This window comes from Diabrotica virgifera, chromosome 5 (genome assembly GCF_917563875.1).
Source record: "Diabrotica virgifera virgifera chromosome 5, PGI_DIABVI_V3a".
Lineage (NCBI taxonomy): Eukaryota > Metazoa > Arthropoda > Insecta > Coleoptera > Chrysomelidae > Diabrotica > Diabrotica virgifera.
In genome coordinates, this window is record NC_065447.1 from 211732717 (window position 1) to 211750245 (window position 17529).

Sequence of the window (17529 nt, forward strand, 5' to 3'; positions counted from 1 at the left end):
GAATAACAAATGACCATTAAAAAGTATCTGCTCCCATTGTTTAATAATATACAGGGCGAGTTTCGCATTTTGACAGGAATTTATATTCGTCATAATTTTTGAACGGTCAGATCGATGTGTCTCTTATTTTGGTCAATCGTTACACTATTACCACCTAATCAACTGATTTATTCAAATTAGAAAAAAATCAGGTCCGGCTTCAAAAAAATTGGTTCGTTTGGGTCTTAGAACAAATTTCACCCTGTATACGCTTTTTGAAAACTATAATATGAATTTTACAAATTAGACAAATAGGCAATTAAAATGACATATTTGTTTTTTCCCCACACGATTACTTAATTTTTTATAAAAAAATCAATTTTGAGTATGAATTAAATGTTTGGTAAAGTGAACCATAGATTAAAAAAAAAATAACTTTTATTACAAAAATTAATTTTTTTGGAACAAATATTTAACTTATGTTACCACCCAATCAACTGATTTATACAAACTAGAAAAACATCAGGCCCGGATTTAAAAAATTAGTTCGTTATGGTCTTAGAAAAAATTTCACCCTGTATACTCTTTCTGAAAACTCTAATATGAATTTTACAAATTAGGCAAATAGGCAATTAAAATGGCATATTTATTTTTTTCTCCACACGATTACTTAATGTTTTATTAAAAAATCAAATTTGTCAAAATCGGAATTTTAACCTGAAACTGAAAAAAAAAATGAAATCACGGTTTAACTCGCTACAACTCTGTTCCATTTTAATATTTTTTTTCTGAAATTTTACAGCACATATCTCTTACCATTGTGAATATGAAAATTGTTGTAGACTTTCCGTCTTCTTCTCATAAAAGTTATGAATTTTTTAAAATAAAAGGTGAAGATTCGTGAATTGCAAAATTAAATCGCAAAAATTAAGCGAAAAAATTTAAAATTTATCTATTTGATCACGTCTATAGAGTCCAAAGAGAAGTGTTATGGGTTTTAGATTTAGACGTGGTATAGAAAAAAAAATGGTGAAGCTTTTAATTTTAAGAAAAACGTTGTTTAATTTTTTTTATTTTTATGGTAAAATTCCGATTTTGACAAATTTGATTTTTTAATAAAAAATTCAGTAATCGTGTGTAATTAAGAAAAAATAAATACGCTATTTTAATTGCCTGTTTGTCTAATTTGTAAAATTCATACTAGAGTTTTCAAAAAGCGTATACAGGGTGAAATGTTTTCTAAGACCAAAACGAACTAATTTTTTAAATCCGGGCCTGATTTTTTTCTAGTTTGAATAAATCAGTTGATTGGGTGGTAACATAAATTAAATATTTGTTTAAAAAAAAATAATTTTTGTAATAAAAGTTAATTTTTTTAAATCTGGTTTCTAGTAAATATGGTTCTCTTTACCAAACTTTTAATTATTCATAGTCAAATTTGATTTATTTATAAGAAATTAAGTAATCGTGTGGGGAAAAAAATAAATATGCCATTTTAATTGCCTATTTGTCTAATTTGTAAAATTCATATTAGAGTTTTCAAAAAGCGTATACAGGGTGAAATTTTTTGTAAGACCAAAACGAACTAATTTTTTAAATCCGGGCCTGATTTTTTTCTAGTTTGTATAAATCAGTTGATTGGGTGGTAACATAAGTTAAATATTTGTTAAAAAAAATTAATTTTTGTAATAAAAGTTATTTTTTTTTAATCTATGGTTCACTTTACCAAACTTTTAATTCATACTCAAAATTGATTTTTTTATAAAAAATTAAGTAATCGTGTGGGGAAAAAACAAATATGTCATTTTAATTGCCTATTTGTCTAATTTGTAAAATTCATATTAGAGTTTTTAAAAAGCGTATACAAGGTGAAATTTTTTCTAAGACCGAAACGAACTAATTTTTTTGAAGCCGGACCTGATTTTTTTCTAGTTTGAATAAATCAGTTGATTAGGTGGTAATAATGTAACGATTGACCAAAATAAGAGACACATCGATCTGACCATTCAAAAATTATGACGAATACAAATTTCTGTCAAAATGCGAAACTCGCCCTGTATATTATTAAACAATGGGAGCAGGCACTTTTTAATGGTCATTTGTTATTCCCCATAGGAGCATCTATACGAGGTAGGAGTATGTACAGTTCCTCATGACTCACCCTGTATATACCGAGGGCCTTTGGTCCGAGGGATGTACATTGACCGAAAGCGTTATTATCTATAATGCCCGTGGTGCCTTCAACGTTTAATGTCCCACTAAATTATTCTTTATATGCAAAAAATTTGAATGAATTTTGAATTAAGTAGTTTTTAAATAAGTACATTTACTAGCAATAGTCGTAACGTAATTGTGGTAACCATAGTTTTACTTATACTAAATTTACAATCAAGATGCAGTAGAAATCAACAAACCAAGACACGTTAAATGCTACTAGGATCACTCCCGAATCATAATTTACAATGTATCTACATTGTCAATCCCAAATCATGATTCCCAAAGTTGTAAATTATGATTCGGGAGTGCTCCTAGTAGCATTTAATGTGTCTTGGTTTGTTTATTTCTACTGCATCTTGATTGTAAATATAGTATAGGTTGATAATTGTCAACTTGACAGTATTTAACTAGTTATTTAAATTTAATGCCCTAGAGCAGGGGTTCCCAACCTTCTAGCAACTGCGTACCACCTGAAATATTTTGAAAATTTTGGCGTACCACCAAACACCTGTGGATGGGAACATGAAGAGTAAGGAAGCCCCTTGATCCTATTTGTTTAGAAATATCTACTAAATTGTTTCTAATTCTAATTCTTCTCGGTGTATGACACAATGTGTATTTCGGCATTCAGGAGCTATTTGCTGCTAGCCCTGTCAATTTACCTGACATATGAGTTTCTCTGTGGTGTATGATTCAAGTGGTTTGCAGAACAAAAACTCTTCTATAACTTCTTTATAAAAAACAAATCGTAAAAATGCGAGTAGCTGTGCTATGTTTGTTATGCCATGTCGGTGCTTTCGTCTACTTGAAGTGCAAAATATGTGCATTCTTGAAGTTTTAGATAAAGTTGTTCTTCAATATTGGAAGACATATCAGCATTTCGCCTTTTCACTGTGTTGTTTGACAATGGTATTTTTTAAATTTCTTTAACTGACTTTTCTCCTAACACGGTTTGGGCCATTTCTACAGCGGCCAGTAGTAAAAGGGTCTCACCGATTGTGTGAGGCTTTCCATCCTTTGCAATTCTATAATATAAGATTCTATAATATATTATACAAAAAAAGAAGATTCTCTTTAAAAAAATCGATCAGCTTACCAACCGCATCAGAGTGCTTTGTGTGTTGGTGACGTATCAGCATAGAAGGCTTCATGCTTTGGTTCGAAAGCGTTTCAAAACAAGCAACCCATTGAGGAATAGGGTTGTCACTATTTTTTTTGCCACACTTCATTATAAAACCACACTGTAAGTAGTTTTCGTGGTATTTCCAATTGGCCTGCGGTATGTTTTTTAACTCTATCCTTTGAAGTTCCAGGGTTCACCAAAAACTGCTTCATAGATTAATATGGAAGCACAACAACTGCACTGACACATTCGCAGACAGAGGTCCAGCGTAATCGCTTGATTCACACATGTGACGCGTACCACCTGAAATCTTCTCGCGTACCACCAGTGGTACGCGTATCACCGGTTGGGAACCCCTGCCCTAGGGCGTTATTTTTCAAAATAACGCATTATATCATACTTAACTGACTTCGAAATCATGTCATTATTTGTCAAATAATATACCAGTCGAACATTAAATAAATATAATCTCAAATTTCACTATACAATGCCCGAATATACCAATGACATAAAATATTTATATTTACGTCGTTGACAAATTTCTAACCTAGAATTTACAATTGTCATTTTACCATATGATCGATTATTTTTGTGTCAAATTATCTTTACTCGCCTCATTGACAGGTTATCTATTTAGAGTATTGTAATCGCTTAATCTATAAGCAGAAATCCGTTTTAATATGCAAATACCCGTAAAGGAATACATAGTTTTCTAAGTTCAATGTATAATAATCACATAGGTACGTTTTTTTCTGTCACTTCCAACTGTAATGCGTTAGAGAGAATTCGATAATCTGTGACGCACTGAAAAAATGGTTTGGGACGGGCTATAGTGTTTTTTTTGTATTAAAAATATTTCCTGGATAAATTTGGAAGCTTCTATGTGGCTTAATTACCTGCAAAAGATTATTAAAAAAACATTGATTTTTGACCGTTTTTAGAGTATAAAAAACTCTGTAATAGCAAACTATGTTAAATGCACTGTCCTCATATTAAGTGTATTTTAGAGTTGCAGTTCAAAATGAAAGATATGATGATTGGAGTTCAGTGTTAGTGCAGCTGAGAAGAATATTCCAAAATTACTTGAAAACTGTTCTAGAATACCATTCAAGACCTGGAGTTTCAATACCTGCGGCGACAAACAGCACTGCTTCACAAGGAAATTTTTTAGAAGTTTTAAACATGTCTTTAAATGGTAAAATCTAATCAGTTACTTTTAATACGGAAATGAAATTATTTGCTTTTTTAGTTTTTGAAAAATATTACTTGGATCGTAGTTTTGATAGAACCGGCCAACTAAGTGTTGTTATCACGCCTGGTGTGGGTGTATTTGAAGTGGATAGAGAATTGACGAATATTACGAAACAAAGGATCATAGATAATGGTGTCAATAGCGATTTGGTGTGTGTTGGGGAACAGCCTTTGCACGCAGTTCCACTTTTGAAAGTAAGTAATATTTTTTAATAGGGTAGTAACATTTTTTATGATCCCGATAGAGGGTAGGCTGCTACCGAGCTTGGTGACCCTTTCTTCAGGGCCGTAACTACCATTGGGACAACCGGAAATTCTAGAATTTTCCTTCCTTCTTTTCAGTTTTCTGTATCTTCTCAGCAGTCTGGTTTATCTTGATTTGGTCCTTTACTATTATCTGGTTCTTTATTTTCTTCTTTCGTTGCTTGCATTTTTGAATTGTTTGTTTCTATAAAGCCTTTTCTTGTCTTTCTGTTCATAATTCATTCTCTTCTTGTTGTGATTTCATCATTTGAAACAATTGTTCAAAACTTGCTGATTCTTGCTTGCTCCTAGTTTCCATCTTTATTTTGTTATTAGTGTACGGATAGACGATAATTACCTATATGTATCTTCTTCTTCTCATGGTGCCTATCCGTTACGGATGTTGGACACTAACACGGCTATTCTGACTTTGTTGGTTTCAAATAAATAGTTTCAAATATGTAAAAATATTATTATTTAAAAAAATTGTTTTGTTTTAAATTTTGGAAATGGTCAACTATAATAGCAATATGTAGGTACAAGAAACTTCAATCATGGAATGCATTAAAATGCGTTTTCATGGGGTTAAATATTAAACATTTTTCCGGACCCCCCCTTTCGCTGGGGAGAGGGTAAACCCCCCAGACCCCCCGGTAGGGGCCCCAACATCGTACTTTCAGCCCTGCCTTTCTTATGCTAATCACTCACGTCCCTCCTTCCTATTATGAGGGAGTCAGTCCCTTATACCCTTTCCTGCCTTTTCCCAAATTATCCCCACCTACACGCTTGACCTAAACCGGCCAACACGTCTTGACAAGCGTGGCAGGTTTTAAAATCACGCCTAATGCCCCCTAAAATAAGATGAAAATGTCATTATCTCAAAATGAATTATCCCGGTGAGTAGGCCCTTAAAAGAATCAACCAAGAACGATAACTTTTCGAAATCATCAAGGAAAACGGCGTATCTGGGCCACATCATGCGAAATGAAAAATAAAAATGAATAACCATTTTCAATTTCGTTGCAAAACGAAAATACAGCCGCATCATATTCTAGTCCAATCAGAGAGTGCAGCAAGCCCCTCTACCGGTTTCGAAACTTATTAGTCTCTCATCAGGAGGCACATATGCTGCTCTCTCTGATCCAACCAAATCAAACCTCGGCATTCATTCACGGATTGCAACGAACGAAATGGCATAGATGCCCTAGCGGCAACTGCTAGCAAAAGACTAAGTTTTTAATCTAATGGCATATAAAACAACATAATGTTACTCTACATCCCACCAGACTGAAAACAATGGGAACCTTCTCTGATTACACCTCCGAGGCTTCTACAATTTGCAAGCCATAGCGGATGCTGAGACTAAGGAAGATGAGGGAATTTTACAATTTATAATTCACGTCCCATCTGCTCAGCGTGGTAAAGTTCCAACGAGAGTGGTTCCCTTCGTACTCCAATCAGAGTAAATATGTAAATTAAAAATGAAAAACCATTTTCAATTTCGTTGCAAAACGAAAGAGAAGGTTCCCATTGTTTTCAATCTGGTGTGATGTAGAGTAACATTATGTTGTTTTATATGCCATTAGATCGAAAACTTAGTCTTTTTCTAGCAGTAAAAGCATATATGCTAAGCATTTAGGGCATCTATGCCATTTCGTTCGTTGCAATCCGTGAATGCATGCCGAGGTTTGTTTTGGTTGGATCAGAGAGAGCAGCATATGTGCCTTCTGATGAGAGACTAATGAGTTTCGAAACCGGTAGAGGTGCTTGCTGCACTCTCTGTTTGGATTAGAGTACGAAGGGAACCATTACCGCGCTGAGCAGATGGGACGTGAATTATAAATTGTAAAATTCCCTCATCTTCCTTAGTCTCAGCATCCGTTATGGCTTGCAAATTGTAGAAGCCTCGGAGGTGTAGCCAGAGAAGGTTCCCATTGTTTTCAGTCTAGTGGGATGTAGCAGAACATGTAGAGTAGCATTATGTTGTTTTGTATGCCATTAGATTGAAAACTTAGTCTTTTGGAAAATAAAAGTTCCTCCAACTTATAATCGAGGGAAAAATTGAAGGCAAGAGAGAAATGGGACGCAAGAAAATGTCCTGGTTCCGAAACGTAAGGTAATGGAAAGGGATTAACGACATACAATCTCTGATACATATTGCAAGAAGCAAAGAGTTAATGGAAAATGTGATCGCTAACATCCATTAGTGGATTTGCATCTGAAGAAGAAGAAGAAAGATATACTTTGAAAATCGTGCAAGTATATGCCCCAACAAGTGACCATGCGTACTGTGAAATAGAAGAATTCTACGATAACATAACTTTAGCCATACAGGGTGATTGATTAGTAGGGTAAAGCTCAATAGCTCCGCTATAGTAATAGAGAGCAATAAAAGTTAATAACAAAAATTTTAGCCACCTTTGAGCTTCACATTACAAAATTATTTAGAATGTTACAGGGTGTTCGATAACACAGTGGCAGACCTAACTTATGTTTTTTTTAAATGGAACACCCTATATTTTATTTTATATTCGAAATTCTGTTAACTTCTCCATCACAAAAATATAAAGGTTTGTAATGTTATACAGGGTATTTACAAAGTTATAACCAATTTTGTATGAAAATCGTAACAAGTTCAACTCCCTGTATAAATAAAAATAAGCACAACAGCAATGATTTATTAATGCCATATTTTTTATTTATTGTAAAAATTTTTAAGAATTATTGATATTGCTAATTTTCTTTATATCAAATACAGGGTGAGTCAAAACGCAAGTACATTATTTTCTCAGTAATGTTAAATGGAACACCCTGTATTTTATATCATTATGGAAAAGTAACATTAACGTACTTTAATTTTTATATAACATTCCCTATGCCCATTATTAGTTTTCGAGATATTTTCATTTTTCAGAGCAAATTATTTTAGGTGTTTAAATTTATCTAAATTTTAAGTAAGCCATGACTGAATTGACAATTGAAGATTACCGATTATCAATCCGGTAATCAATGTAACACTGTAGAAAATAAAGAAATAAAAATAATTTTAGTAATACATTTTACAAACAAAAACGCAACCACTACATGCAACATTTTTGAAACAATTAAAAACTATCTTTTTATGTAAATGCAACAAATAAACAAAGAAAATTAGTAATAAATTTTACAAAAAAAAACACACAAACACAAAATACAATATTTTGTGAAGACAGTTAAACACTACTTGTGTATGTAAATGTAACAATGTAACAAATAAAGAACGAAACATAATTTATCAGTAATACATTTTGCAAAAAACATGTCTGAAAAAATTAGAAGCTGCTTTTAATAAAATATTTTTAATATTTAATTACATAAGGTGTTCAAAATTATCTCCTAACTCATTTATGTACGCCTAAAAACGATCATTGAATGAGCTACTTACTCTACGGAGCATTTGTAAATTAACACATCGAAATACACTTTGTATTCTATTTTTCATCTCATCCCTTGTTGTTGGAGGTATTTTATAAACTTCATTATTAACGTAACCCCAAAAAAATCAGTCCAGTTTATTAAATTCTGGTGATTTGGCTGGCCACGCTACTGGTCCATTGAAAAATGAAAATATCTCGAAAACTAATAAATTTAGACATAGGGAATGTTATCTAAAAATTAAAGTACGGTAATGGTACTTTTCAATAGTGATATAAAATACAGGGTGTTCCATTTAAAATTACTGAGAAAATAATGTACTTGCGTTTTGACTCACCCTGTATTTGATATAAAGAAAATTAGCAATATCGACCATTCTTGAAAATTTTGACAATACGTTAAAAAATATGGCATTAATAAACCATTGTTGTTTTGCTTATTTTTATTTATACATGGAGTTGAACTTGTTACGATTTTCATATAAAATTGGTTATAACTTTGTAAATACCCTGTATAACATAACAAACCTTTATATTTTTGTGATGGAGAAGTTAACAGGATTTCGAATTTAAAATAAAATATAGGGTTTTTCATTTAAAAAAACGTAAGTTTGGTCTGCCAATGTGTTATCGAACACCCTGTAACATTCTAACTAATTTTGTAACATTGAGAAGCTCAAAGGTGGCTAAAATTTTTGTTATTAACTTTTATTGCTATCTATTACTATAGCGGAGCTATTGAGCTTTACCCTACTAATCAATCACCCTGTATATGATACAAAAACAGACTTTACCATGATATGTGGTGACTACAACGCTAAAATGAGAAGAAAGACAGATGAAATAGAAACATCACTGTGAAATTTTGGTTTGGGAAACAGGAACGAGCGCAGTGAAACTTTACTTAGTTTCCTGATGGTAAAAAAGCTATTCCAAATGAACAGCTTCTTCAATGATGTTAATTGAACAGCCCTTTTGTATTTCCACGAATGCGATGGAGAGATAACATATAGTCAGATTTAAGAACAATGGGACTACCCACTGACTCAACTATCATGGACAACCGTTCGAGATAGAAGCAAATTGAGCAGTCAACCAAGATCCACCTCGGATTGTAGTGCTACGAGAAGAAGAAGCTTCTTCTACAAAAAAGAGCTTCGGAGAAGGACTTTGCAGAGCTCGAATGGAAAAACTAGAACCGAGATCGATTTTATGACATTGACAAGAGACACATCTTTAAAGATGTTAGTCTTAAGCCAGTTTTCAACAGTTAGCGATCAAAGAATGGTAAAAGCGTCGATAGAAATAGAGCTCGGAAAAGAAATACTGCATATCAAAAAGAAGTCTACACCTACCTGGACAAAGTCACTCTACAACTTCACATTATTGTATTTGTTTATTTCTTTTTGGCGCCAAACTAACTATTTGACGTTCAATCTAATCAGTTTGGTATTTTTATCATGAATAATATTAATAATTTAACCATCTAAAAGTTAATATTATTTAATTTTCAGTTTCACAACAAAGACACAAATCTCAATGTTCCAGACGATTATTCAATGCCACATTGGATAAACTTATCGTTTTATTCAACGAACAAGAAAATCGCATACTCAAACTTCATTCCAAGGATAAAGTTGCCACCGACTTTGGTCGAAGGGAGCACTAAAAAGAAGTCTCCCAAGCAGAAGTTGTTGCCGGAAGATGAGTATATTCACAATAACTTTTTCGATTATGATGCCTACGATGCGAAAGTTTTCCAGCTACCCTCAGCACATCCCTCTGCAGAGAATAGGTATGTATTCTAAACCACAGAATAACTAACCACACAGAAGCGAAACTCAGGCCGAAAGCGGTAACATAATTTTCATGCTCATGCGTCACGTAAGTGGTGCAACCTCACTTTTGCTACTGACAGTGACAGTGGTTTATACAGGGTGATTGATTAGTGGGGTAAAGCTCAGTAGATCCCCTATAGTTATAGATAGCAATAAAAGTTAATAACAAAAATTTTAGCCACCTTTGAGCTTCACATTACAAAATTAGTTAGAATGTTACAGGGTGTTCGTTTCGGGTGTTGTTTGTTATATTATACAGGGTATTTACAAAGTTATAACCAATTTTATATGAAAATCATAAGTTCAACTCCCTGTCGAACACCCAACAGGGTGTTCGATAACACAGTGGCAGACCAAAATTATGTTTTTTTTAAATGGAACACTCTATATTTTATTTTAAATTCGAAATCCTGTTAACTTCTCCATCACAGAAATATAAAGGTTTGTTATGTTATACAGGGTATTTACAAAGTTATAACCAATTTTATATGAAAATCGTAACAAGTTCAACTCTCTGTATAAAAAAAATAAGCAAAACAGCAATGGTTTATTAATGCCATATTTTTTCGTATTGTCAAAATTTTCAAGAATTATTGATATTGCTAATTTTCTTTATATCAAATACAGGGTGAGTCAAAACGTAAGTACATTATTTTCTCAGTAATTTTAAATGGAACACCCTGTATTTTATGTCACTATTGAAATGTATCATTACCGTACTTTAATTTTTAGATAACATTCCCTATGTCTAAATGTATTAGTTTTCGAGAAATTTTCATTTTTCAATGGATCAGTAGCGTGGCCACCCAAATCACCAGAATTTAATAAATTGGACAGATTTTTTTGGGGTTACGTTAATAATGAAGTTTGTAAAATACCTCTAACAACAAGGGATGAGATGAGAAATAAAATATAAAGTGTATTTCGATGTGTTACATTACAAATGCTTCGTAGAGTAAGTAGCTCATTCAATGATCGTTTTTAGGCGTGCATAAATGTGTTAAGAGGTAATTTTGAACACCTTATGTAATTAAATATTAAAAATATTTTATTAAAAGTAGCTTCTAATTTTTTCAAACATGTTTTTTTGCAAAATGTATTACTGATAAATTATTTTTCTTTCTTTATTTGTTACATTGTTCCATTTACATACAAAAGTAGTGTTTAATTGTCTTCACAAAATGTTGTATTTTGTGTTTGTGTGTTTCTTTGTAAAATTAATTACTAATTTTCTTTCTTTATTTGTTACATTTACATAAAAAAGTAGTTTTTAATTGTTTCAAAAATGTTGCATGTGGTGGTTGTGTTTTTTTTTTGTAAAATGTATTACTAATAAATTATTTTTATTTCTTTATTTGCTACATTGTTACATTGGTTACCGGATTGATTATCAGTAATAGTCAATAAGGATTTTCATCGATTGTCATTTGTTTCGAGCTTCTGTCATCTGTCGTCTAATATTAATATATCTACGTCATACGTAATTGGTATTACCAATGATACAAACCAAAGACGTATGACGTAGATATCTTAATATTAGACGACAGATGACAGAAGCTCGAAACAAATGACTGTGAATGAAAAGCCCCTATTGTCAATTCAGTCATGGCTTACTTAAAATTTAGATAAATTTAGACACCCAAAATAATTTGCTCTGAAAATTGAAAATATCTCGAAAACTAATAAATTTGGACATAGGGAATGTTACATAAAAATTAAAGTACGGTAATGTTACTTTTCAATAATGATATAAAATACAGGGTGTTTCATTTAACATTACTGAGAAAATAATGTACTTGTGTTTTGACTCACCCTGTATATGATATAAAGAAAATTAGCAATGTCAATAATTCTTGAAAATTTTGACAATAAATAAAAAAAGGCATTCATTAATTGCTGTTTTACCTATTTTTATTTATACAGGGCGTTGAACTTGTTACGATTTTCATACAAAATTGGTTATAACTTTGTAAATACCCTGTATAACATAACAAACCTTTATATTTTTGTAATGGAGAAGTTAAGAAGATTTCGAATATAAAATAAAATACAGGGTGTTCCATTTAAAAAAACATAAGTTTGGTCTGTCACTCTGTTATCGAACACCCTGTAACATTCTAACTAATTTTGTATTGTGAAGTTTAAAGGTGGCTAAAATTTTTGTTATTAACTTTTATTGCTATCTATTACTATAGCGGATCTATTGAGCTTTACCCCACTAATCAATCACCATGTAGTTAAATTTTATATTTGTATATGTTTTATTTTATATTTTATTTATATTTTATAGTTAAATTTTATATTTCATGTTTAATTAATAGCTACTTGTCAAAAATATTACGTTATTTGGAATGGTCTATTCCTTAGAACATCAAGTCACAGAATAACTAACCACACAGAAGCGAATCTTACTGTCGTTTCCATTGATTTTATGGGGACCGAAATATTTGACCTTGTGCACCAGTTATAGAATAGAACTTGATGTTCTAAGGAATAGACCATTCCAAATGATGTGATATTTTTGACAAGTAGTTATTAATTAAATATGAAATTTAACTATAAAATATAAATAAACTATAAAATATAAATAAACTATAAAATATAAATAAACTATAAAATAAAACATATATAAATATAAAATTTAACTAAAAACAACTGTCACTGTCAGTCACAAAAGTGAGGTTGCACCAGTTACGTGACGCATGAGCGTGAAAATTGTGTTACCGTTTTCGGCCTGAGTTTCGCTTCTGTGTGGTTAGTTATTCTGTGATCAAGTTCTATTCTATAAGTGGTGCACAAGGTCAAATACAGAAACGAAAGTCAGATTCGCTTCTGTGAACTAGTGATTTTGCCCGTCGACATGCGACGGGGAATACAATCAATTGCCTTCTACAGTCACTGCACTCAATTTTTCGTGACATCCTCCTATTTTATCGCATCTCCTAGTTTTTTCTGACACAATCCATTTTTTTCTGATTCGCTAAATTTTTTCTGGCACCCTCCAGTTTTATCTGATACCCTCCATTTTTTTCTGATTCTTATTTTTTTATATTATCTTTTATTTTAAACTTAGAAGGACTGGATTGATTTGGCTACTTTTGATTTTGAAATATTGGTAGAAGTCTAAGGGTCAGTACCTTCTGTCCCGATTAAACCCCGGTTAGAGAAATTTTGTAAGGCAAAATTACAAAATTCCTCTAATCGGGACAGAAAGTACCGGCCCTTAAGGAAGAAGATATTTAAAATATCCCATCAGATGTCAAATTTTATCAGTTGTATAGGAAGTGTGTAAAAAATGTGCTCCTTGCTTAAGAATATCTCTATTTTTGATAATATCGAAAATTAATATGCATAAAATATGCTTATAATTAAAAATTATTTTAAAACATTGTTTACTTACACTAATGGAAACTATTTTTCAACATTTTCTCTCCGATAAAGTTGAAAATTCAAGTTTGTGCATTAATGCAATTCATTTTAATAATCATAAATTTAATGTAACAATTCTAAATACCATATTTAGATCAAACAAAGTGCAAAAATCATGGATTTCGCAGAAACGTAAAAAAGTAAATAGACCCGAAGTTAGCTGCAGTTTTAGTGACGTAAATCTAAAGGAGTACAATATTCGCCCCGAGCGTTAACAAAGTGTCAAAGCAAAATCGACCGACCTGCTCATGGTGGCGGATTTTTGAAATTTTATAAGGACGCTTTGTGTATGTTTAAATGAGACATTTAAAAAAAATGCCGTGTCACGCTAGTGATATTATGTATTAATATAAACAGAAAATAAAAACGCACTTAATCTGATATAAATTCTTCACTTTCCAATATTGATTATCAGTTCGATTTTGTATACATAACCTCACTATCGCAGTTTATGTCAATAAATCTTTATTAACGCAAAAGAAAATATTTTTGTTGCACTATAAATTACAGTATAAATTAATAACTAATGAATTCTAACAATTTTTTTCGGTTATTATCACTACAAAATGAAATATTCAAGTTTAACAAAATAATCCCATAAGACTCAATGTTAAAACGTCCTTACAAAATCTGACAGCGTGTCACGTGACTGTAAGTAGAGGGGAGACGCACGGAGCCAATAACTGTATGTATATGTTACCGGCCAAACCCGATTTCAGGACAAACTAGTTTGGCCTAGGCCAAACTAGTTTGTCCTAAGCGCGTTAGGATAAACTAGTATGGCCTAGGCCAAACTAGTTTATCCTATCGCGCATAGTCCAATTTAGTTTATCCTAGGCCAAACTAGTTTTTCCTGATATAAAAACGCACACTTTAGGCCAAACTAGTTTATCCTGAAGTGTATGTTTTTATATCAGCATAAACTAGTTTAGCCTAGTCTAAACCAATGTAATCTAGTTGAAAGTAATTGATTACAGATTGGTTACTGATTTGAACGTAAGTTTAGAAGACACTATTAAGAGTTGTAAGACTTTTAAGTGGGGGATTTACCTTATCAAGAGCAAGACCTGCGGGGATTCGGTAAAGGCGGAGGTAGATATTTTGCTACTGATAGGCGGAGCGTAAATACTATAAATTACGTTTCATACAATAAAATAATCTCCCTTATCTCTAAGTATAATAAATACGAGGGGATTTGAAATCTTTGAAATAAGTTTAAAGACTTATTTTGCACAGTCTGCAATAATAAGGAAATAAGGATTACCTTGTCATGTACTTTTCAATCGGCGGAGCCACTTTATAGAAGCAAAATATTGGATTGCAAAGAGTTCGTAGTCCCGCAGTTTTAAAGCTTATTTTTAATTTTAGGATCACGAAAAAATTATGTAATGTAGGTAAAAGTTCATTCTGTGTTCCTGTGGAGAGAGTTTTTAAAAATTTTATTTAGGTTTCCTTAAAAAAAATTGAGAAAAATGGGTAAAAAACCGACATTTTACCAATTTTTTTAGAAAAAACTAAATAAAATTTTTAAAAAATCTCTCCATAGGAACACAGATTGGGCTTTTACCTACATTACATATTTTTTTCGTCATCCCAAAGTTAAAAATAAGTTTTAAAAGTGGGGGACTACGAAAGCGTTTCAAATACTGATATTTACAAGGTAAATCCCCCTCTTAAATGATTGTATATTGAGATATTGTTTCGGATTATTGCCTTTTATAAAAAATCTTACAGGAAAAATATACACAGTAACCTATCTATGACAAAATTTAAAATCTCTGTCATCTTAACAGTCAGAGATAAAAGTTGAATTATTTTGAAATATACAGGACGTACCAATATGTACTGGCAAGACAAAGTTATTTTTTTTAATTATTAGGTACTATCAATAAGACAGAATTTAGAAAATCACACTCTTTTAAAGTTTTGTGTTTTTATGTCCTAAAAATTCAAAATTAGAAAAAACGACTTACATGTCCCTTTTGACCATCTTGGGTATAAAAATAAAAAATCATTCAGTAAAAATAACACTTTATTTAATATTATCTTTATCTCTAATTGCCATTCCCCTGTTAACCCTGCTGTCAACAATTTCAGGCAAAACATACTCCAAATAAAATATTTTTATTTTTTCTTCCATTTTTTGGGTCCAGAATACCTGGTTTCTTGGATTCTTTTCTATTTTTATTCCTTTTGGAGTCCAAACGCAAAGGTAGCAAAAATCCATTTTTGTAACATGCAATTGACCTTGAATTTGATAATACCAATTGTGGTTTTCATTAATTGATCTTATATGCGAACTGATACGAGTAGATCTTATATGCGTGCGATCAAGGAGCCGAGTCCAGAACATCTAAACGAGTACCTACTTTAATTATCACTTCATGGACGTGTAACGTAGGTAATTGATTTATTTATAATTTCATAAATCGGCACCCGATTTGGGCGTCGAAACGTTAATAAAAAATCATTTTTTAGTAATATTGTGGCTTATTTCCCATTATAAATAGTTAAAATTGTAAAAATGCCACAAGAAAATAGCATCAGAACAACATTCATACTGTTGATTTATAATTTCATACTAAAAATTGAAATAAAATACATTATAAAGGGTGTTTGGTAAAGAATGGGCCATAGCTTAACCTCAGGTTTCTGAGGTTAAAATAGGCTGATTTAAGCTAACTTACCTTAGTACAAAGTTTATAATAACCGAGATACAGGGTGTCAAAGTTAAATTTTTTTTTATTTATTATTGAATATTTCCTGACAGGTATGAGATAACAACATGAAATTTGGTATATGGGGGTTTGTTGGGTCGAGAAAACTAAATTCAGTACCAAAAATTATGTATTGCCCAGAGGGCGCCACATACGCCTTTCAACACTCATTTATTACGTTAAATTTTTTTTATCCCTCACTCTGTATAATTTTGACATTAAAATTTTTATTCTTCTATTAGTTTTACTTAAAAAATGTATACTTTCATCTCCCTAAACTCAACGGTTTTCGAGATAAATGCATTTTAAATCTGCGATACACCATCATTTTTAGCATAATATCATTGTAGTTACACCCGAAAAATAACTTAAAACTATAAAAATTGTGCCAGTTCTCAAATTAATGTGATTGCATCGCAAATTTCATTTAAAGAAATTTAAGTTTTAAGTTATTTTTCGGGGGTAACTAGAATGATATTATGCTAAAAATGATGGTGTATCGCAGATTTAAAATGCGTTTATCTCGAAAACGGTTGAGTTTAGGGAGATAAAAGAAGTATATCTTTTTTAAGTAAAACTAATAGGAGAATAAAAATTTTAATGTCAAAATTATACAGAGTGAGGGATAAAAAAATTGAACGTAATAAATTAGTGTTGAAAAGCTTATGTAACGCCCTCTGGGAAACACATAATTTTTGGTAGGGAATTTAGTTTTCTCGTCCCAAAAAACCCCCACATACCAAATTTCGTGTTGATATCTCATGCCTGTCAGGAAATATTCAATAATAAATAAAAAAAAAGTTTAACTTTGACACCCTGTATCTCGGTTATTATAAATTTTGTACTAAGGTAAGTTAGCTTAAATCGGCCTATTTTAACCTCAGGAACCTGAGGTTAAGCTATGGCCCATTCTTTACCAAACACCCTGTATACAATGTTTACACATTAGGTAGCTATTAGTTGTCAAATTGATAGAACACAAACACATCTGATTTTGAAAAACAAAGTTAGAAGGTACGTAAACGTAACCGAAATAACTGAATAAATAAAGAAAATATTTGTGATATAACTTATTGAACAGAATGTCTGTGAATTCTAAATGTAGGGTGTTTAAAAGAAAGGTCGTTATAAGTCAAAAGCTGACTAAAAGGTTAAGTATCCTAAATCTTACATGTCACAAGACCGACAAATGCTTATTTTCTGTAATCAAAAATGTCCTGAAAGCCCTTTACAAAAAAAAATATAACTTGAAAGTTAAGAAAAAAACAATCTTACCTTCACTTCTTTTCGGAGTTGCAAAGGCCCAGAATCCTTTTGTT

The 17529-nt window shown here is 31.6% G+C and overlaps 1 protein-coding gene across 5 annotated transcripts in view; it reads left to right on the forward strand.

Moving 5' to 3' along the window:
• LOC126884592 (GATOR complex protein Iml1) overlaps positions 1–17529 on the forward strand; it is a 196087-nt gene that overhangs the window by 10798 nt on the left and 167760 nt on the right. For all 5 annotated transcript variants that reach the window (XM_050650584.1, XM_050650586.1, XM_050650587.1 and 2 more), the window contains exons 4-6: positions 4327–4514; positions 4569–4765; positions 9741–10021. In XM_050650584.1, the coding sequence (XP_050506541.1) occupies positions 4327–4514; positions 4569–4765; positions 9741–10021 (666 nt within the window). The remainder of the gene's footprint in view (positions 1–4326; positions 4515–4568; positions 4766–9740; positions 10022–17529) is intronic.